We start from the raw sequence: 22,758 nt of genomic DNA, 5'->3' as shown, positions 1-22,758 counted from the left end.
ACACCCCCATGCTTCCACAGGTATGTCATCTGGGCCAACAGCCTTTGAATTCTTCATTCTCTTCATAGCTATCCTTGCTTCCTCCTTGCTAATCCATTGTACTTCATGATTCACTATCCCTACATCATCCAACCTTCTCTCCCTCTCATTCTGTTCATTCATCAACCCCCTCAAAGTACTCTTTCCATCTCCTCAACACACTCTCCTCGCTTGTGAGTATGTTTCCCTCATTATCCTTTATCACCTTTACCTGCTGCACATCTTTCCTAGCTTGGTCCCTCTGTCTAGCCAATCGATACAGGTCCTTTTCTCCCTCCTTAGTGTCCAACCTTTCATACAACTCTTCATATGCCTTATCCTTAGCCTTCGCCACCTCTCTCTTTGCCATGCACCTCATTTCCTTATACTCCTGTCTACTTTCTTCATCTCTCTGACAATCCCACTTCTTCTTTGCCATCCTCTTTCTCTGTATACTCTCCTGTACTTCCTCATTCCACCACCATGTCTCCTTGTCGTCCTTCCTCTGTCCAGATGTGATACCAAGCACCTTTCTAGCCGTCTCCCTTACTAGCTCTGCTGTAGTTACCCAGCTATTTGGTAACTCTTCACTGCCACCCAGTGCCTGCCTTAACTCATCCCTGAATACCACCTCACAATTACCCTTTTTCAATTTCCACCATTTGATCCTTGGTGCTGCCCTCACACTCCTCCTCCTCCTCCTCCTCTTGATCACCAACGTTATCCTACAAACCACCATCCTATGCTGCCTAACACTTTCTCCGGTCACCACTTTACAGTCTCCATTCTCCTTCAAACTGGCCCTCCTACATAAGATATAATCCACCTGTGTGCATCTTCCTCCACTCTTGTATGTCACCCTATGCTCCTCATCATCATCTTTTGGCTTTTCCTGTTAGGGGTCGCCACAGCGGATCATCTGTTTCCATTTCTTCCTGTTCTCTGCATCTTGCTCTGTCACACCAACCGCCTACATGTCCTCTCTCACCACGTCCATAAACCTCATCTTAGGCCTTCCTCTTTTCCTCTTACCTGGCAGCTCCATCCTTAGCGTCTCTCTTGCTTTGTCTCCAAACTGTCCAACATGAGCTGACCCTCTAATATACTGATTCCTAATCCTATCCATTCTAGTCACACCGAGTGCAAATCTTAATATCTTTAACTCTGCCACATCCAGCTCTGACTCCTGCCTTTTTGTCAATGCCACTGTCTCCAACCCATATAACATAGCTGGTCTCTCTACCCTCTTGTAGACCTTCCCTTTCACTCTTACTGGTACCCGTCTGTCACAAATCACTCCTGACACTCTTCACCCATTCCACGCTGCCTGTACTCTCTTCTTCACCAGTACTCTGAACTGTTGATCCCAAGTACTTAAACTCGTCCACCTTTACCAACTCTACTCCCTGCATCCTCACCATTCCTCTACCCTTCCTCTCATTTACACACATATATTCTGTCTTAGCCCTGCTGACCTTCATTCCCCTGCTCTCTAGAGCATATCTCCAGAGTCTCCTCAACCTGATTCCTACTCTCACTACGGATCACAATGTCATCTGCAAACATCATAGTCCACGGGGCCTCCTGTCTGATCTCATCTGTCAACCTGTCCATCACCACTGCAAATAAGAAAGGACTCAGAGCTGATCCTTGATGTAATCCCACCTCCACCTTAAACGGATCTGTCACTCCCACTGCAGTCCTCACCACTGTCACACTACCCTCGTACATATCCTGTACCACTCTTACATACTTCTCTGCCACTCCCGACTTCCTCATACAGTACCGCAACTCTTCTCTAGGCACCCTGTCATATGCTTTCTCCAAGTCTACAAGACACAATGCAACTCCTTCTGAACTTCTCTGTATTTCTCCAATAACACTCTCAGAGCAAACATTGCATCTGTAGTGCTCTTTCCTGCATGAAACCATACTGCTGATCACTAATCATCACCTCCCTTCTTAACCTAGCTTCTACTACTCTTTCCCATAACGTCAAGCTGTGACTGATCAATTTTATCCCTCTGTAGTTACTGCAGCTCTGCACATCACCCTTATTCTTAAAGATAGGTACCAAAACACTTTCTCTCCACTCCTCAGGCATCCTCTGACTTTCCAAAATTTCATTAAACAATCTAGTTAAAAATTCCACTGCCATTTCTCCTAAGCACCTCCATGCTTCCATTGGTATGTCATCTGGGCCAACAGCCTTTCCATTCTTCATCCTCTTCATAGCTGTCCTTATTTCCTCCTTGCTAATCTGTTTCACTTCCTGATTCACTATCCCCACATCATCCAACCTTCTGTCTCTGTCATTCTCTTCATTCATCAGCCTCTCAAAATACTCTTTCCATCTACTCAACACACTCTCCTCTCTTGAGTACCTTTCCCTCACTATCCTTTATCACCCTTACTTGCTGCACATCTTTCCCAGCTCTGTCCCTCTGTCTAGCCAATTGGTACAGGTCCTTTTCTCCCTCTTTACTGTCCAATCTCTCATACAACTCTCCATACGCCTTATCCTTAGCTTTCGCCACCTCTCTCGTTGCCATGCGCCTCATCTCCTTATACTCATGTCTCATCTCTTTGACAATCCCACTTCTTCTTTGCCAGCCTCTTCCTCTGTATACTCTCCTGTACTTCCTCATTCCACCACCAGGTCTCCTTGTCCTCCTTCCTCTGTCCAGATGTCACACCAAGCACCTTTTTAGCAGTCTCCCTTACTAGTTCTGCTATAGTTACCCAGCTATTCGGTAACTCTCCACTGCCTCCCAGTGCCTGTCTTAACTCTTCCCTAAGCTCCACTTCACAATCACCCTTTCTTAACTTCCAACATTTAATCCTTGGCACTGCTTTCACACACCTCCTCCTCTTCTTGATCACCAACGTCATCCTACAGACCACCATTCTATGCTGCTTAACTACACTTTCCCCCTGCCACCACTTTACAGTCTCCAATCTCCTTCAGACTGGCCCTCCTACATAGGATGTAATCCACCTGTGGGCATCTTCCTACACTCTTGTACGTCACCCTATGCTCCTCCCTCTTCTTAAAATACGTATTCACCACAGCCATGTCCATCCTTTTCGCAAAATCCACAATCATCTGACCTTCTGCATTCCTCTCCTTAGCACCATACCTACCCATCACTTCCTCATCCCCTCTGTTCACTTCACCAACATGCCCATTAAAGTCCGCTCCAATCACTAGTGTCTCACCCTTGGGTACACACCACAACTTCATCCAACTCACTCCAACGTTTCTCTTTCTCGTCCATCGCACACCCAACTTGTGGAGCATATGCACTAACAACATTCATCATTACACCATCAATTTTGAGCTTCATAAACATCAATCTATCTGACACTCTTTTCACCTCCAAAACACTCTTGGCATATTGTTCCTTTAGTATAACCCCTACCCCATTTCTCCTCCCATCCACACCATGATAAAACAATTTGAACCCACCTCCGATACACCTAGCCTTACTCCCCTTCCATCTGGTCTCTTGCACACACAATATACTAACCTTCCTTCTGTCCATCATATCAGCTAGCTCTCTCCCTATACCAGTGATACTGCCAACATTCAAAGTTCCGTCCCTCACTACCACAGTCCTAGCCTTTCTCCTCTCTTCCTGCCTTCAGCCATGTCTTCCGCCTCTTCTCCTCCTTTGGCCAACAGTAGCCCAATTTCTGCCAGCACCCTGTAGGCTAACAGTACTGGTGGCGGTCATTGTTAACCCGGACCTCGACCGATCTGGTATAAAAATGTTTATTGGTGTCTGCATGAAATCATTTGGCGAAGTTCTACGCCGGATGCCCTTCCTGACGCAACCCTCCCCATTTATCCGGGCTTGGGACCGGCACAATGAAATGCACTGGCTTGTGCATCCCCAGTGGCTGGGTTGAAGTACTAAATATTGTAAAAAAAAAAAAGATCAAAAGAACTGGAAGTGGGATGTTTAGAAGGGAAAGTACATACTTGTGATTTAATAAAGATGTTTTAAAAAGTTAAAATCAAACAAGTGGAGAGCAAAGAGTTATTTAATTGCCAATATGTTATTGGTATGAAGAAATGTAAAAAAATGTAATTAAAAAAAAGTCAACTTAACTAAGTTATGCTGGCATATATAGCATTGAAGAACCTTATATTGAAAAATAAAAATTATACTGTTGCATGCCAGTTTAAGGCAATGTATCAAGAAACAAACATTTATTCTGATTGTAAAACAATCAAGAAGAAAAAAGGCAAAATTCTTTTATAGAATTTGGCAGCAGAGCAAATCATAGAAGACTAAATAAAAAAACTTCTTTCCTGCAAATATGCGTTCGTAATTTACATATTTTCAAAACTGATGATGATTGTGCCAGCATGTGTAGTTTCAATTTGAGATTTTCCTTAAGCTTAGTAGTTGTAAAAGAGTACCAACCTCCGTTGAGGAGGGATTAGTGTATTTAAAAATGGACATGGGAGGTGTTAATGAAATTTGAAAGTATGCACGTGATAAACTGCAACATATGTTCAAACAAAAGAAAAATAATCAAATTACATATTGGTCAGTGTGAAAAAAGACTGAAACAGTAACTAGCACTGTTTGCAAGATTATTGAAAAAATGACATTTTATATTGTCAGTACTTTCAAGAACAGAATTGCTTGCACATTTTAATACAGAATAGCAACTAATAATATGCACATAGAATAATGCATACAACTGCAAAAAATATATATAATTTACAAATTAACCCCTTCTATAAGCATAAGTTTTTCATAGCTGTCATTTTGTATAAAGTCCGAATAAATGTACAGAAACTTTTTTTAGTTCATTCTTTTTACCAAGTACAACAAAAACAAGTTTTATAAGATTTTCAGCCTACTTATTTGAGTACTAAGTAAACTGCTTCAGAGAACAAAGTAAATTTAAAAAGGGAGAGGGGTGAGATGGCTAGGGTACTTGTAAATATGTCATTCTTTTGTGAGAGAATGTTATTCAGAATTAATTTGTGTGCATCTGTCTCTAAATCAGTTGAAATGTGTTCTTACATATAAATGGAATAAGGAATAATGCCGAACATTTTTAAACACCTTTATTCAATTATCACTTGTGACATAGGCAAGCTTATGTTGTTGTCTTTTGGCTTTTCCCGGTTAGGGGTCACCACAGAGGAACTCCAGTCCGCTAATGATTGGCAGTAGATTTTGACGAACGCTGAGGTGCCAGCTCGACGTTCAACCTTCAGTGAAGACACGCCCATTTACGCATGTCTTTCGAACGCCCACACAACCGCGGGGAAGACATGCAGACTCCACACAGAAGGCACTCCCCACACTCCAGCCGAGAATCGAATGGGAGAACCTCTTGCTGTGAGGCAACAACTCTACCGCTGCACCACCGCGGATGTACTGACATAGGCAAACTTATATTTATATAAAAATAATAAAACTGTATTCACAATTTCACAAACGCTGTAATTCACATATATTGTTACATACCATATAATCTAAGGACCTTTACATAAAAAAAATTCCTACCTTCTCCTAAAACTATTTTTCTTAAATATTTTTCTGCATGTATTCCCACAGTTTCCATTTTTTTCTATGTAATTTACTCCTACCTTTAGAGCCCACTTCCTATTTGCTACTTCAAGTACAGTTGGTTTAGATTTTGATTTAATTTATTTATTGACATTTGACTACTGGGAAAGTCCTACTACCATTTTCAGAGGATGCCCAGGGCAAAAAGCTTCAAAGTATTACAAAACATTTTAAGAATAATAATGTTACAATTTTTAAAAGTACAAAAAAAAAAACTATAGTTTAAATAATTATAGCAAGGTGGACATAATATGAAAATATTAGTTAAGAATAGATACAAGTTATATGACAATGATTTAATATTTAAATAAATTTTAGCCAATTTATACAGAAATTAAAGATAAGTTAGTATAATACAAGCAGGAGTAGCAGTATGAATTGAGAGAAAAGTGGGTTTATGGTATATTTAGAGAGGAATTCAGGGGAAAGAAATTAATAGAAGTAAGGAAGTGAGCGAGGAAGGTTGAGTTAGGAGGTGTAAGCGATGAAGTTATTTGTTCACATTTAGGGGTATAGTTTATCCTGGTGTTGAGGAAAAACAGAGCCAGTTTTTGGGTAGGAAGTCTTTCAGTATGGTGTTAAAGGATTAGAGGGAGGGTATTGATCTGATGGATACAGGTAAGGAGTTCCAGGCCTTACCAACATGGTAGGAGTATAGACAATGCCTAGCAGATTTGATGTGTGTGGACAGAGAAGAGTTTTTGTTCATTGGATCGTAATGGCAGGTTGGGAACATAGTTGTATAGATTTAGTTCTGGACAAGCAGATGGATTCTGGATAATGTTATAGGTGGTAATAAGCTGTATTGGTAAGTTGTTGGGGTAGTCCTAACCAATTTAGTTTTTTAGTGCTCTCCAGTGGTGGGTTCTGAAAGGGGTATTGGCTGCAAATTTAGGAGCTTTGTTATAGCATTGTTCAAGTTTTGATTTTAGTGATGCCCGGAGGTTAGTAAGGATGGGAGCGCCATCAAGAAGTATGAGGAGGAGATAATGACGTGTAGTTGCAGTTGCATCGGTGAAAAAGATTTTAGCTCTTTAAAGCATCCCTAGCTTTTGATGAGTTTTTCTAATGCAGTTTTTTTGTATGCGGGGCAAATTTAAGATTATTGTCCACTATCATACCCAATAATTTGCTATGAGAAGTTACTTCAGTCGTTGTATTATCAAGAAAGAGGACTTTAAATTTAGTTTTTTTCATAAGAGAGATTTGGGGAAAATAGTAGTAGTTTTTAGGGCTGAGCATGAGTTGAGTTGCAAAGCAATGTTTTAGTGGCTGTTAAAGCTTGCCAAGTAATTTTTTTGAGGCATGCCATGTTGTCAGATTGCAGATAAGTGTGGAGTCATCTGCGTTCTCTATTAGGAAGGCCCGTTGTGTGGATGCTTGAAGTGTGTTGTTGGAATGTTAGAGGAGGTAACCAAAGATGCAGCCTTATGGTACACCGATGGTGACTTGAATTCAAAATTACTCAGATAATATTTCCAAGGATTTGGCTTTTGATTTTCACAGAAGGGACTACGTCCTGATTTTTAGCAAGGTCGAACAGACTTTGAATGAGGTAAGGTTGAGAAAAGAAAGAGTTGGTCCATGATAAAACTAATTATAATAATAAAAAGGCCTACCCAGCTCCCCTGAATGTTAATGATAGCATATACAATAGTGATTTTTCTTCTGAGGAAGAAACTGGGTGTGACTATGCAATTCTGCAGTCCCTTTGGATTCACCACCTCCCAGGAGGTCGGAAAGGCTTTTGAACCAGAGGAAGGTCCACCAGGGGAATTGGCAGAGGCATTAGCTTCAGAAATTTCAATCCATGAATCCCCCAATCTCTCATAGGAGGAAACAATGGACCCCCCAGTGGGCCAACAATCAATACCAACTGGAAGTCTACAACTGTAGTTCATATGACATTTTAAAAGAACTTTTTGACAGAGGTCTAATTTTTTTGTTCCATTAAGGAAGGGCAATTTAGCTAAGGCTATGATTTAAAAATGTATACAAGAAAATTAATTTTTACTGTAATGTTTATTGGTGTGAACCAAAAGGTGGAAAGTATCAACTCCTGTAGTAAACCAAGTGTGTTTATCCCCCCCTCACACTCCACTATCTCATTATTTGAAAAAAATTGTGAACATAATGTGATAATGTGAGAATGGTATTTAAAGGGTAATTCTTGAGGGACTTGTAACAACCTTTTGAATGTTGAAAGAGAATTGCTGAATGAGATTAGCAACAACCATTCCATTAGATGTATGAAGCCTGACAATGGGGGGTTGTTATGGATCACATAGATTATTTTAATAGAATGGAGGTTATGCTTTTCTCTGACCAATATGAAGAGAGGCCTAGGAACCAGTTTAATATTTCCTATTCAAAAATTGATAGGATTAATTATGATTTATTATTGGATGAATTGCTTACTATGGAGGAATTTAATTTTATTAAGAACGAATATCCACAGATACCCTCAATATTTGGGAATCCCTAAAACACACAAACATTTGGAAGATCCACCAATTCACCCTATAGTAGATGCAAAAGGGTCCAAAACTCATGAGATTGCTAAGTGTATTGAGATGAAACTAAAAAATATTTTAGACTATGAGGTACATTTTTACAAGGATTCCTGAGACTTCCTTAGTAAGATGCATAAAAACCTAGAGAGAACATAATCTTGGGTACTGTAGACATCAAGGACCTGTTCTCCATTGTACCTCATGATACAGGCCTTGATTGGTTCACACTATATTTGTCAGAACACTTGTTTGAGTGATAGATTAGTCAAGGCAGTGTCTACCCTCATGAAAATTGTTTTAAATAGTAATATAATTTGGTTTGTAGGAACCATTTACAAGCAGACCAAAGGTGTTGCAATGGGGGCCGCATGTGCCCCCAGTTTTACGAATTCCATTTTAGCCTACTGCGACCATAACTGTTTTCAATTCGCATTTTGGCAGTTCCTGGATGATATACAGTGGATATAAAAAACACCCTTGTTAAAATGCCAGGTTTTTGTTTTATAAAAAAATGAGACCACAATAAATCATTTCAAAACTTTTCCCACCTTTAATGTGACCCATAACCTGTACAATTCAATTGAAAAAAAAAATCTATTAGGGGAAAAATATAAAAAATAAAAGACGTACAATAAGTTGTTTGCATAAGTGTGCACACCCTTAAACTAATACTTTGTTGAAGCACCTTTTGATTTAATTACAACAGTCAGTCTCTTTGGGTACAGATCGGCCATCAATTAGAGCCTGATTAACCCCAAATAAAGTTCAGCTGTCCTAGTAGGATTTTTCTGACATTTACTCATTTGCCTGCTACAGCAAACTTCCATGATTCGCAGAGAGCTTACAAAACATCAAAGTGATCTCATTGTTGACCGGTATCAGTCAAGATGAAGGGTACAAAGAAATTTCCACAGCATTGGATATACCATGGAACAAATTAAAGACTGTCATCAAAAAGTAGAGAAACTATGGGACAACAGTGACGTTGCAAAGAACTGGACATCCCTCCAAAATTAATGAAAAGACCAGATGAAAACCGGTCAGGGAGGCTGCCAAGAGATCTACAGCAACACTGAAGGAGCTGCAGGTATTTCTAGCAAGTACTGGTTGTGTACTACATGCGACAACAATCTCCCATGTTCTCCATATGTCTGGACTATGGGGTAGGGTTGCAAGATGGAAGCCTTTTCTTACACAGAAAAACATCAGGCTATGGTAAAATTTGCAAAACAATACATTGTTTCCCAAAAGTATGTGGGAAAATGTGTTATGGTCTGATGAGACCAAGGCTGAACATTTTGGCCCCAATTCCAGAAGGTACTTGTGGCTCAAAAACAGCACTTCGCATCACCAAAAGAACACCATCCCCACGGTGAAGCATGGTGTTGGTAGTATCGTACTTTGCCTTTGCTTTTCTTCAACTGGAACTGGGCCTTTAGTCAAGTTGGCAGGAATTATGAACAGTTCCAAATACCAGTCACTTCTGGCCCAAAACCTTCAGGCATCTGCTAGAAAGCTGAAGATGACAAGGAATTTTAACTTTCAACATGACAATGACCCCAAGCATACATCCAAATCAACAAACGAATGTCTTTGCCAGAAGAAAATTAAAGTTTTGGAATGGCCCAGCCAGAGCCCAGACATAAATCCAATAGAAAATCTGTGGGGTGACCTGAAGATGGCTGTGCATAAAAGATGCCCTTGTAATCTGTCCGATTTTGAGTGCTTTTGCAAAGAAGAGTGGGCAAATATTGCTAAGCCAAGATGTGCCATGCTGATAGACTTCTACCCAAGAAGACTGAATGCTGTAATTAAATCAAAAGGTGCTTCAACAAAGTATTAGTTTAATGCAACCAGCTTATTGTACGTTTGTTTTTCAGCTGAATTCTACAGGTTGTAGGTCACATTAAAGGTGGGAATAGTTTTGAAATTATTTATTGTCTCATTTTTTTATATCACAGAAACCTGGCATTTTAACAGGGGTGTGTACACTTTTTATGTCCACTATAGTTATATTTTGGAAAGATAAATAGGCGAAGTTAGAGGAGTATTTCACTTAATTAACAACATGATCCACTTTCTTAACATTACAATAACTAAATCTTTTGAAGTTATAAATTATTTGGACGTGGAACTGAGGATTGACCATGAAAATAGATGGTTTACTTCCAGTCTTTTATAGAAAAACCTACATATTCCAAAACTTTGCTCCAGTTTGACATTTGGCCTCCTTTATACAAGAAGAAAACCCTGGTGAAAAGGCAACGGATACAATTAGCAAGAATGATATCTGAAGTAGACAGATTCTTGAAGGAAATGGAAATATTAACAGGTATGTTACTAAATAGAAGATACCTCCTCCAATTGCTGGAAGAAATATTTTAAGAGGTAAGACAAAAAAGGTTGGATCATTTCTGTAAACCCCTTTTAGGTAGTAGCAAAGGTGGTGAGATTAAAAGTTTGGTTAAGGGTGGTAAATTTAACAAAGGATATATCCTTACTTACAATAACGAGGCCAGGACCATTCAGAATATCTTGAGATATAACTGGAAAATCCTGAAAATAGGGTGTTAGAAGTAAAAAAAATTAGGGGACTGCTCTATAGTGACATATAGGAGGGGATATATCGTAAGATAAAGAATTATTTGGAAAAGGAGAAAGTGCCATCAGTGGTGTCAGAAACCCCACCTGATGTGGATATGTGATGGATGGTAACTACTGTCACTATATTAAGGAGGGGGGAATGTGTAATTGTCAAAGGGTTTGGGAAATGTTATTTCTTAGGAGATGCAACTGTAAGACAGAAGAAGTTGTATACATTGTCCTTTGTTCACAGTGTCTGTGTTTCTATATGGGTAAAACTAAGAGGACATTAATAGATAGAATCTGTGAACATTTAAGGGATATGAAGAAACAAGACACTAAGAATAGTTTATGGAAACCTATTCGAAGCTATGAGGGCCACTCCATTAATGTTTTTTCATTATTGATATTATCGAGTTAGACTCCAGAGGGGAACCATGGAAAATAAAACTTGAATGCAAAGAGTCTGAGTGGCAAAGAAAAACTAATGCCACTGGTCCCCATGGTCTAAATGAAGGAGTTTCCCTTTCATGTTTCCTAAAGCAAAAGGCTTTAAATTATTAATTCCCAAGCAACTAGCCCAGACACACTTTATTACATGTTTTGGAACCTAGGTTGTTTTTAACAAGAAAAGTTTACAATGTATTTATTATTACTTTACAAAGTCTGGAAGAAATTGGGGAAATTATTTAGATAAACAATACATTTTTTAAACTGGATTACATATTTGTATAAGCTGTGATGTTTTTAATACTGTTTAAGTTTTATGATAATACAAGTGTTTACTCTATTTACATATAATGATGTGTGTTGCAGCTTTAAGAGGATGGCCCGTTAGTGTAACTATCATGGGCTTTTTTGTTTTAAAAATGTCAATGTATTAATAACTCTAAAGTCCTGCAATTTCTGGGGGGACCAAAGCACTTATTAATTTTTAATTTTAAAATTTTAATTATTTTTTGTGTTTCAACTTGGATTTCCTTCCGTTTACTTCATTATCAAGTAAGGAACTGTGGTGGATTGGTGGCGTGGCATCTTCTTCCTGTTTCCGTACATAAGCTTCTAGGTATAGAGAAAGGGTGGTGTGCCATTTTACTGACTGATACCTATTGGATAGGTAGATTTTGAATCAAAGAAGGGTGGGCTGAGAGAGACTTAATGAGGATATTCTGAAGTACACATTTGTTGTGACAAATAGTCAAAAGACTTTCGACAAGTCTAGAAATGGAGGAGACTAGTTTGCTGTTATCTACAGCTTTACTGCCAGTATCTTTATAGGTTAGAAGTGCAGTGTTAGTACTATGAGAAGGATGGAAGCCATGTTTTGTAGGGGACAGGAGTTCTTTCTGGAAGAGGTAGTTTAGCAATTGTTTTTGAATACATTTTTCAAGTATTTTGGAGAGGGGGATAAGATTGCTGTAGGCCTCAAGTTAGTATTGTCTGTTGAATTTCTACCTTTATGCAGAGGGATAATGTATGACTTTTCCCAGATAGAGGAAACGTGGGATTATTGGCTTGACCTGTTTATAAGGATTGAGACAGGATAGACAGTGCTATCAGCTGCAGTTTTAAAGTACTCACTTGGAAGGTCGTCGGCTGAAGTAGATCATGGTTTGAGTTCGATTAGTTTTATATAGGATGTAGACACTGGTTTGAAAGTGAATAGGGTGATAGGTGGCTGCTGGGCAGGGTTAGGATTTAATGTTTAGCATCTCTAACTAAGGATTCCTTATCAATGAAATAAGAATTGAATTTTATTGTTGTTTTGAGTGGTGAGTTATTGGGAGAGAGGTTAGGGTTGAATGGGGCAGGACAGTGATGCATCCGATAGCATTGTTGCCTCACAGCAAAAGGCTCCTCAGTTCAATTCTCAGCTGGGGTGCCTTCTGTGGGGAGTCTGCATGTCCTTGTGTTCACGTGAGTTTCCTCCAGGTGCGTCCCACATTCCAAAGACAATACAGTGGGAGGATTGGACACTCTCTTAATTGAATTGGCCATGGGTGTGAGTTTGCTTGAGTGTGTGCGGTGTGGATGAACTACTGCAGTAGGGCTAGCCATCTAGCAGTGTAAACCTTGGTTGTAGATTATCACTGTTGAAGCGACACCCTGACCTCATGTGCAAAAATGGGAAAAAAGGGTTGTGGATGGATGGGTTAAGGTTGAATATTTGGCCGGGATGCAAGATTTCTTTAATGGCTGTCTAGAATTTTTTTAGGACTGTGTTTACTGTTCTAAAAGTTATTACACTATAATTCTTTGAATTCATCTGTTTGCATTTTAGTACGATTGCAAAGTATTCTAAAGCTGGTATTCGGGCCGACTGGGATGGACTATACCCCCAATTGTCAGGACTGCAGCAAGGGAATCCTCGAACATCTACATTTATGGTAGGTACAAAACTGTACTTTTTCTAGACATTGTAGTGTTTTATATTTTTGCCATTCTTGCCATGCCTTTTCTCTATCCTGCATTACCAATCTACTCTTTTTGGATCACTAAATTTGAAAATTGCATTATTTGTTTTTAATCACTTCCTTTTAGGAAGTGTAAAGCTATTTAAGATATTCAGGAAAGTTGTACTGAATTCATTTACAGCATCATCTAAGGGAGGATTTTTAGGAAGCTCCATTAATAATTGATTAGTAATGAACATTTCTGAGGCTAATCTGGAAAGGTTGCATGTTTTTATAAACATGCTGTTTAAGTGGATGTGTGAGATGTCTGATTGTATAGACTGGGAGATGATCACTGAAACATTCAGACGTACCTGTGGTGGTGTATTTTCTATGGTCTGCTACTATGATCCAGTCTAATAGGGAATTAGATGTTTTGCTATAATGTGTGTGGGGCTATTAATTAGTTGTGTGAAACCAAGTAAGTTCATGGTAGATGTACAGGAATTATTTTATTTCCAAACAATTGACATTCACATCACCTAGTAGTAGTTTTGTTTGTGGAATTGTGGATATCCAGTGTTTGATATCTTCCAGTTTAGCTGTGTTGTCTCCAGGAAGGGATGTAAAGGGTCAGTAATACATATTTGTTTATAATTGTTTAATTTCAGGAAGGTAATAAGACCTGCTGAACTGAATGTTGGTGTTGGTTTGTTGTAAAGGGAAATGTGGTGGTAGTTGTGAAATATTAAAGCAATGCTACCACCTTTCCTCTTTATAATGTCATTACGAATGATGTTGCCAGAAGGTGTAATTTCTGAGTTGTTTGTGCTGGATTTAAGCCACGTTTCAGTTAGAATATCAGGCTTATTTATGTTGGGTAATCCAAGCATGTAGGTCAGCAATTTTATTTATGGCAGCAAAAGTTAGATTACCAAGGTTGGTGATTCACCTTTTGTAGGGCTATAGTAGTGTGTAGAAGGGAATTGTCTTGATGCTCATTTGTGATAGGTGGGGCCAGGATTAGGGTGGATGTCTACTAGAAGGATTTTAGTATGTTGGGGAATTATTGATGCTTGTTTTTTGGAGACTGTTTTTTTTCCACTTTTGTTTTGGTTTGAGTTGAAATGGAGTTAATCAGTCAATATTTGGAGTGAAGGTGAGGGGTGTCATTAAGTAGGTTTGGTGCAGTGCGTGGGGAGAGGAAGTATATAATATAGGTGGTTGGGACAGGGTTGGAAAGAGGTTAAGAGGTTTTATAGAGTCATGGTAGGATGAGAGATGGCCCAGTAGGAGGTGAATAGAGACCATGATAAGCTGAGGGGTAGCATGATTAATTAAATGGGTCTGTATGTTATTGTTGGGAAGTAGTGGGGAATTAGGGATCAAGAAGTGGTTTGACTTCCATTTTCTAATAATTGCTTTTTTGGTGGCCAGCAGTATTAAACTTAAGACCTTATGTCTAGGCAGTTCAGATCCTGTATTCCAGCTCAAAAAATAATTTCCTTAGTTACACTCATTTGCTTGCCCAGTATTCCTGACAGAGTACTCTGTAGGGAAATTTTGAATTCTGCAAACTCATTACACTCATAAAACATGTGCTCCCAGTTGCCTTTTTCTTCCTTAACGTATCTCCAGAATTTGCCACTTACTGAGGAAGAACTCTTTGGAGTATTCTTCGGGTATAACAGTATCTATGCAGAAACTTCCAGTCAAAAATCCAAAGTCTACAGTGTGTGCATTATTGTGTAAGTAATGCATGCCCAGAGGTGGGGTATCAGGCCTCTACCCCCCAAAAGTCTGTTAAGAATTATTGGAGGTTTTATGGTCCCAGTCTAAATGTCTGTTGTTCAATGTTCAGTCATACCATGAACAGTAGTAAAACATTCATTGAAATTAAAAGTTAACAGTCTCAGTAAAATTCCAGTGAAAAATAATACTTGTAATTTAAGAACTAAAGAAGAATTCTGTACACCATTGGATTCCTTTTAGTGTGATCTTTTTTCAGGTTTTCGGAAGACAAAGGCAGATCAGCGCTCATCTGCGTACAGAGTTACTTAATTTCTAAGTGTTATTTCTTTACTGGAATTTTACCAAGATTGTATATTTTTAGATTTGAACTTCAGTGAATGTTTTACTGCTGTTCCTGGTTTGACTGAACATTGAACTATGAACATCTAGACTGGGACCATAAAACTTCCAATAATTCTTAATGGACTTGGAGGTTTGGAAATTACCAATTATAACCCCTACAGTTCTGGCTCTAGGGACATCCTGTCCTCTTGTTTTTTGACCATGGCAAGAACTCCTTCACTTTCTGCAAGGCTTGTTTTATTTTGCCTGACTACAGGGTGCATGTGGTTTGTAGGCTACAGTGGGTGTAAGGGAAACCTCCCTTTTGACATTGCACAGTGGTCTTGCACAAATGGTTTGCATCTGTCTTCCTCTTATGTTGCAAAAAGGACATTTTCTATTACTACCACTATTGCATGACCCTGGAGTTGTATATAAGTGAGAGAATTGCCCTCACCCGCCAACACCCACAGAATTTTATTTCTACTACATGGGGTAGATTTTTTGGTATGAGTGCTGACATTTTGCTTTCCTCTGTTCAGTATTTATCAGCATTTTTCTTTCCGATATTTTAAAAATAGTGTTGTAGATTCAGTGTATATTGATTTTCTGCATTCCAAAGTTCCATTTTTGTACCTTAAGTACTAGCAGGAATTTGATTTTTAAAAATTGACAAAATATAACCCATCCTTCCATGGTGCCTATAGCGACCCCATGAACAGCTGATGCCACCTGCAGATGTGCTCAACTGCAGAGATGATTGTGTTTGTGTGTTAATATTACCTCTGTTGTACAAATCTGCTTGGAAGGCTGCTGACCGAAGCCCAGAATATGTTAAATTGATGCATTTGTAGCAGTGTGTTTTCTTGTCTGCGTATTTGTGTGCATTACCGTTTTGTTATAAAGTGTGTGTGTGTTTAGAAACTGGAAAGTACCTTCTCCCATTGCAGAAATGAAAACTGTTTGTCATCTCAAATTTGGGGGCACTTGAATGTGCCAAGCAGTACCATGCAGGTGCACATTAGAAAAAAAATAGGGGGGCTGGCACTAAATGTCATTGTCCAGTTAGATGTATATACTTTTAATTGCTCAGCTCTTTAGCTCTGCATCCAGTCAGTGGCCTAACATGAAAGTTTAGGTGTGGTTTGACCAGGCATCTTTAGCACCCCCGCAAATATATATATTTTTTCCTTGCCAGGTAGTTGTAGACTGTGCTTCCATATCTGCCCAGAGTTGGATTTGGTAGGTAACAGGATTTACGCTTACCTAGGACCCAGGATGTGTTTAAAAGTATTATTCTCCCACTGTTGTTTCATGCATGCGTAAGACTATAGTAATTCTTCAAATGTCTTGAGGGAGGAGAAAAGCCTTTTTCATAGCTCACTGTTTAAGCAAGGGTTACTTCCATACCTTTTGTACAGTGCCATGTTTTCCTAATCATACTAATGTGCAATCAACAGTGAATCCCAGTGTTGTGGTTTGTAGATGATGGCCCTTTGTAGCGCAAAAATGAAGTAATTTGCATTGTATTTAAAAGTCATAGCTGTTGCTGTGATGGTTTTGAAACTGAACAATTTTTTTTTCTTACAGAATATTTTAGTAACTTACATTGGAATGGTTTTTGGTGGAGACTATATTTTTACATGGACAAACTTTATTGGCTTGAATATTAGGTAAGTACTGTAATACTGCTGGTATTTTAATTATTCAATAGCGACATATATGTGAAAGGTAATTTTGGGGTTAGTGAAGCTGTGCAGATATGTTACAAAACACCTTTATTAAATTAACACTTAAGACATAGACAAACGTATATTAACAGAAAAGAAAAAACATTTTCATATTTTCCATTTAAATACAATGTACATCACCTATTTCTTTGCTACTGTCATTAGTACATTACATCGCTGAATTCCTGCCTTCCCTTAAACCTCACTCCTCCTGAACTTTATCATGCATTAAGGACAAGGCTCTCTATTCGTCCCTACCAAACAATGAGTAAAACAGCTCACTTTACCTGTTCAGGCATGTCCAAAGGGCAGTTTCAGGTGTACTTTCCAGTCCAACTGGTGAATCTGGGCATTTTGAGGCAATGTTACAACTGCTTCATGTACACAGACAACCCTCTCCTCCTACCACCAAACACTAATATATGCGAGAGATACAATTATGCAGCCAAACTGGAGTCAAAGCTCTCACAACCCAAGACTGGAACTGACAGACAAGAGGAGAAGGAAAATACTTGCAACACACCACCAGTCTCACATAGACCTACTAAACCAACATCAGCAAATCACACACATAAATTCACGAAAACATACTCGGAGGCTCTAAATAAAAATCTGCAAAAGCAGCAGAGACCTCCAAAGCAGACACCCAAGCAACCTCCACACCCCATCACAAGCCATGAAACACATGCTTCACATAATCAGTGTGCCATGCAATCACAGCCCTTAAGGCGAAATAACATACCCAACACACTAGTAATAGGCGACTCTATAGTCAGGCACACTGATGTCCCACTAACTAGGCTGGGCAAGGAGAAGGTTACAGTTAGCTGGCTGTCAGGCGCCAGGATCCACCACATAACACAAGCACTCAGGTCGCTCCAGAACAAGTACAAATATGACTCTGTCATTGTCCATGTTGGTGTGAATGATCTGAGACGTACCTCCCTGGACTACATGAAAAGAGACATGGAAGAGCTCTCTGATCATGTAGCCCAAGCTGGTATGACCCTGACCCTGAGTAGCATCCTGCCCTCACCAAGAATGATGCCACAGTATAAAGAAAAAATGATCAATTTCAACAATTGGCTAAGTTTCTGGTGTCATTCAAAGGGGATCCAGTATCTGTCCACCTGGGATGACATGCTCAACAAGCCACATTGCTTTGCGAGAGATGGCTTGCACCTGTCACCCTTAGGCTTTTGAATACTGGCCAAGGCTTTTGCTGCCCCCTAGTGCCATTTTTAGGCAAGGCTCAAAAGACAAACCCACCATCGTAAATAGCACAAGTAGCCAAAACCTAAGGGTAAATGCTATTCAACGCCAGAAGTCTAAACCTCAAAATGCATGCACTCAAGGCACTTCTCAGTATGGAGAACATCAATATCTGTGCAGTAACAGAAACCTGGTTTAAGGCTCCAGAGAGCACCCCAGCACTACCAGTCTATAACTCATACCATACTTTTTGGCCACAGAACCCAGACCGAAATGCGGGGGTGTATCCATATTCATCAAGGATACCCACACCTCCAGGTTAGTGGTGCAGCACAATGCCTCAGAGATCATCCATGTGCAACTAACAATGGGCAAAACTGCAATTCAAATTGTAGCTTTCTACAGATCACCCACCATGACCAAGGACCCCCATTCCGCATTTCTGGAGACACTGGAAAATATGAAGGTCCTACCAAATGCCTTAATATTGGGTGATTTCAATTACCCAAACATTAACTGGGAGAACTATTCAAGTACTAACTCCCTTGCCCAACGCTTCCTAGAATTTATAAACCTGAACGCCTTAGATCATCTGGTCAACACCCCCACCAGAGGTAACAACATATTGGACCTGGTCATCAACAACATGGGTGACATGGTTTTACATCAGGGGTCAACCTCTCACTGGTTAGATCAGACCATAGACTAATCACTCTGGATATCCACATTCCGCCCCCACCCCAGTCAGTGCTAAAGGACAACGCTGTCCAAGCTGCTGAATCCCATACAAAGGCACTCTATGAGCACCTGCAAGAATGCATGGATCATGCTATCCCAAGCAAGACCAAGACTCACTCCTCCAAGAAAAGGAAACCAGTCTGATGAACCCCTGCCATAAACAAGCTATACAGTAGAAGGAGGAAACTAGTACAGAAAAGAGTAAAATCCCAAGAAGGAAAGACATCCCTGATTAGTATCAGCAAGAAACTACGATCCCTCATAAAATCATCCAAGGCTAGCTTCGAAAGAAAAATTGCCAAAGACTCCAAAGATAACCACAAAGCATTCTTTAGCTGGCAGACAGGTTTAGTGCAAACTTCATCCCCCTCTCACCCCCTAAAGGCCCCATAACCATACCAGAAGAATGTAGAGCCCCGGCAATCACTGACACACAGGTTAAAACAGCCCTATCCAAAGCCAAAAACACAGCTTCAATGGGACCAGACGGTGTCCCAGGCTGTGTCTTACACAAACTCCAAAATGAACTAACCACTCACCTAAACACACTGTTCAAACTCAGCCTCTCTACAGGCTATGTACCCATAGAGTGGCGTACAGCAACAGTTATCCCGCTCCACAAAGGTGGAGCCACAACGGACCCCGGGAACTATTGCCTTATAAGCCGGGAACTATTGCCTTATAAGCCTGACTAGCCTGGTCTGCAAAGCTATGGAGCGCATCATCATGGAACTCATTAACAGAGACACTGGGAACCTCCAAACATTGGACCCTACCCAGTTTTTGATTTGTTAAGGGCAGATCATGCCTCCTAAACCTGGTGGACTACTTTGAGACAGTTACCAAGGCATATAGACAAGGGAAAGGAGGTCCACACAGCCTACCTAGACCTCGCAAAGGCTTTTGACACCATTCCCCATTCTGGTATTATAGACAAGCTCACCAGCCTGAACATAAACCCCTACGTCATGAGATGGGTTGACAGTTGGCTCACGGACAGAACCCACACAGTGAGAGTTGCAGGCTCTAGGATAGACTCTAAACTGGTTACAAGTGGCGTCCCCCAGCGCTCGGTCCAGGGACCCCTCTTGTTCAGTATATACTTCCCAGAGGTACAGGCAAGCACAGGAGGACTGTGGCTGATTTGCAGACAACTGCAAACTGGGGGCCATAATTGACTCTCCAGCTTATACAGACATCCTCCAGAAGGGTCTCACTGAGACGGATACCTGGTGTCAAAATCATGGCCTCAAGCTAAATGCCAAAAAGTGCATAGTCATCCCTTTTGGAAAAAACAAAGTACCTGCGAACTACCACATACGTGGTAGTCCCCTAAATACAGAAAATGAAATAAGGGATCTGGGGACCCAAGTAGAAAGTAATCTCTTCTTTTATAATCATATTGCCAAGGTGGTTAGAAAATCCTTCTATGTGGCCCACCTAATCACAGAAGGGTTTGCATCTAGAACAAAAGAGGTTATTGTGCCCCTCTACTCATCACTCATCAGACCCATCATAGAGTACAACGCCCCATTCGGGATATACCTACAAGACACCTGCAAAAGCTGGAAAGACCACAGAAGTACCTCACCAAGAGGATTACTGGCCTCAAACAGATGCCCTATGTAGCCTGACTGAAGAAACTCCAGCTGTAATCGGTTGCATACAGCCTACTCCGAGGTGATCTTTGCTTGATATACAAGGCCATGTCCAACCCAGAATTGATGGACATGCTCCACCTAAACAAAAAAACAAATCCCCCAAGAGCCACACGCTCTAGGGATCTAAACTTCACCATAACGATAAAAAGGAATTGCTGGAGGGATAGATTCCTGTGCCAGAGACTCCCCATGCTTTGGAACAGGATTCCAGTCTACATTAAGCAGAGCCCCTCACTAACACTCATCAAGAGAAACCTTGATGAGTGGATGGGAAAGAGAAAATTTAGCCCGGGGATCACTGCAGTGGCTGTGAGGGACAGAGGCACAGGGAACTAATCTAAGGGGCGGCAAAAGCCAACACATTCTAGCTAGGCTTACATATGCACTCGGGCAGATAGCCTAGTGCTTACCTATGAAACCTATGTGTTGTTCCCACAATTTCGGTTTACTTCTGCTTAATTTACTCCTTCCTTTTTCCACAAAACCCTCTTCCAGTTCTTTTATCTATCTTATAATATTTTGACAGCCAACAGAATTAAACTTGATAAATCCTTACTATGTCTTAGCAATTCAGATTCTGTATCCCAGCTCAAAGGAATAATTTCTTTACAGCCATTTGCTCACCAAATATTTCTGACACTGTGTAGGGAATCCTGAAAATCTGCCAACTAATTACACTCCCAAATAGTTTCCCAGTTGCCTCTTTCTTCATCACACCTCCTACATATACTACTCACCTGAGGTGAAATTCTTTGAAGTCTGAGTATGAAAACACCTGTGCAGACACTTCCAAGCAAAGATCCTAAACCTTCTGGACTTGATTGGATACTTGAGAAACGTACATATGTCTTCCATTGTTTTTTGTAAATTGCTTTTCCAGTCTCTTCCCAACCTTTTCTAACCTCCTCTGAGTGACTGACATAATTATTATGCAGTATTTTATATGCCCTATTAATTATCCCTTTTTTTAACAGCTGCTCCTGTTCTAGATTCAACTAAAAACTCTACCAGAACATGTCTTTCCACTAAAACTCTCCTGTCTTTTTTTTTTCTTTGCCTGTAGTGTGAAATCAAACCCTGGTAGAGCAAGCAGTCTCTAGTCTGCAATCCAAATGTCTTCTTGGCCTCATACCACTCTATTACCTTTCCTTCTCGAGTTACTTCCTCCCAGTATCTTGGTTCTTTGCCAGTTTTTTGAGTAAATTCCTGCCCCTCTTACCTATTTTCTGCACCCTTACTTGCAGTCGTCTCTACTGGCAAAATTTCTTTTCTGCATTCTTGTATTGACTTTCTGCTACTTTATGAATATAATATTCTGTATCGTTGTTGTTGTTCTTAAGGATCCACATCCAAAATCCCACTCTCTATTTCTTGAACTTCTCCCTCGCTTCAGCATCATTCCTTTCCACTTTGAATTATAACCTTCTTCTGCTTGGTGTGTGTATGTGTCTTAACTGCTTAGCTCTGTAGCATCCCTTCAAATCAGGTAAATCTTAACCACCTTGTTCTGTTGGAAGGATCAACTTTATCCTACTTATCACTTGCCCTCTGTACCTCCCAGATAAATTGCTTCCTCAACTTCTCCATGGGTTGATAAAATTATCCCTGAGCTGTACACAAGACTAAAGGGGATAAAACATTTTCCTTGTTGTATCTTACTATCCATATTCATAAAATAAGAGTTTCCAGTTTCTCATATTTTTGTATTATCTTTTGTTTAGTCTCTTCCCACATATCATTTGCTGCCATAACAAAAGTCTTTTTAATCCATACTCCTAAATACTTCATCTTATGTTCCTGTAAATATGGGTATTGCTAAACCAATTGGTATGGGTTCATAGGTAGGTACTAGGCAATCGGCCCTAGGGCCTATACAAGCCCAGCCAAAAAGGTACCCTGGCTTTTGCCACCCAAGAAAATTATTTTCCTGTGCCACTGTCGAGCAGAGCCACAGAGGTGATCCTTGGGGTGAATTTCCTATTTCCCATCCAGTCATCAAGATTTTTCTTGAAGAGTGTTAATGAGGAGCTTTGTTTGATATAGACAGGTAGTTTATTCCAGAGTATGGGAAGTCTCTGGGACAGGAATCTATCCCTCCGCCATGTTCTGTTTATTGTGGTGACAAGGTTTAGGTCCCTAGAGCGTGTAGCTTGCAGGGATTGGGATTTCTTTAAGTGGAGCATGTCCAACAGCTCTGGGTTTGACTTAGCTTTGTATGTTAGGCAGAGATCACCTCTGAG

General features: G+C 40.1%; 1 protein-coding gene across 1 annotated transcript in view; it reads left to right on the top strand.

Annotated features, from left to right (window-relative positions):
• The window catches only part of SLC35D1 (solute carrier family 35 member D1), a 467,863-nt gene that overhangs the window by 406,284 nt on the left and 38,821 nt on the right, over window positions 1–22,758 (top strand). The window contains exon 12 of the mRNA XM_044086804.1: window positions 16,768–16,850. Within this exon, the coding sequence (XP_043942739.1) occupies window positions 16,768–16,850 (83 nt within the window). The remainder of the gene's footprint in view (window positions 1–16,767; window positions 16,851–22,758) is intronic.

This window comes from Protopterus annectens, chromosome 10.part0 (genome assembly GCF_019279795.1).
Source record: "Protopterus annectens isolate FY-2018-M chromosome 10.part0, PAN1.0, whole genome shotgun sequence".
Lineage (NCBI taxonomy): Eukaryota > Metazoa > Chordata > Ceratodontiformes > Protopteridae > Protopterus > Protopterus annectens.
This window is presented reverse-complemented; position numbering and strand designations above follow the sequence as displayed.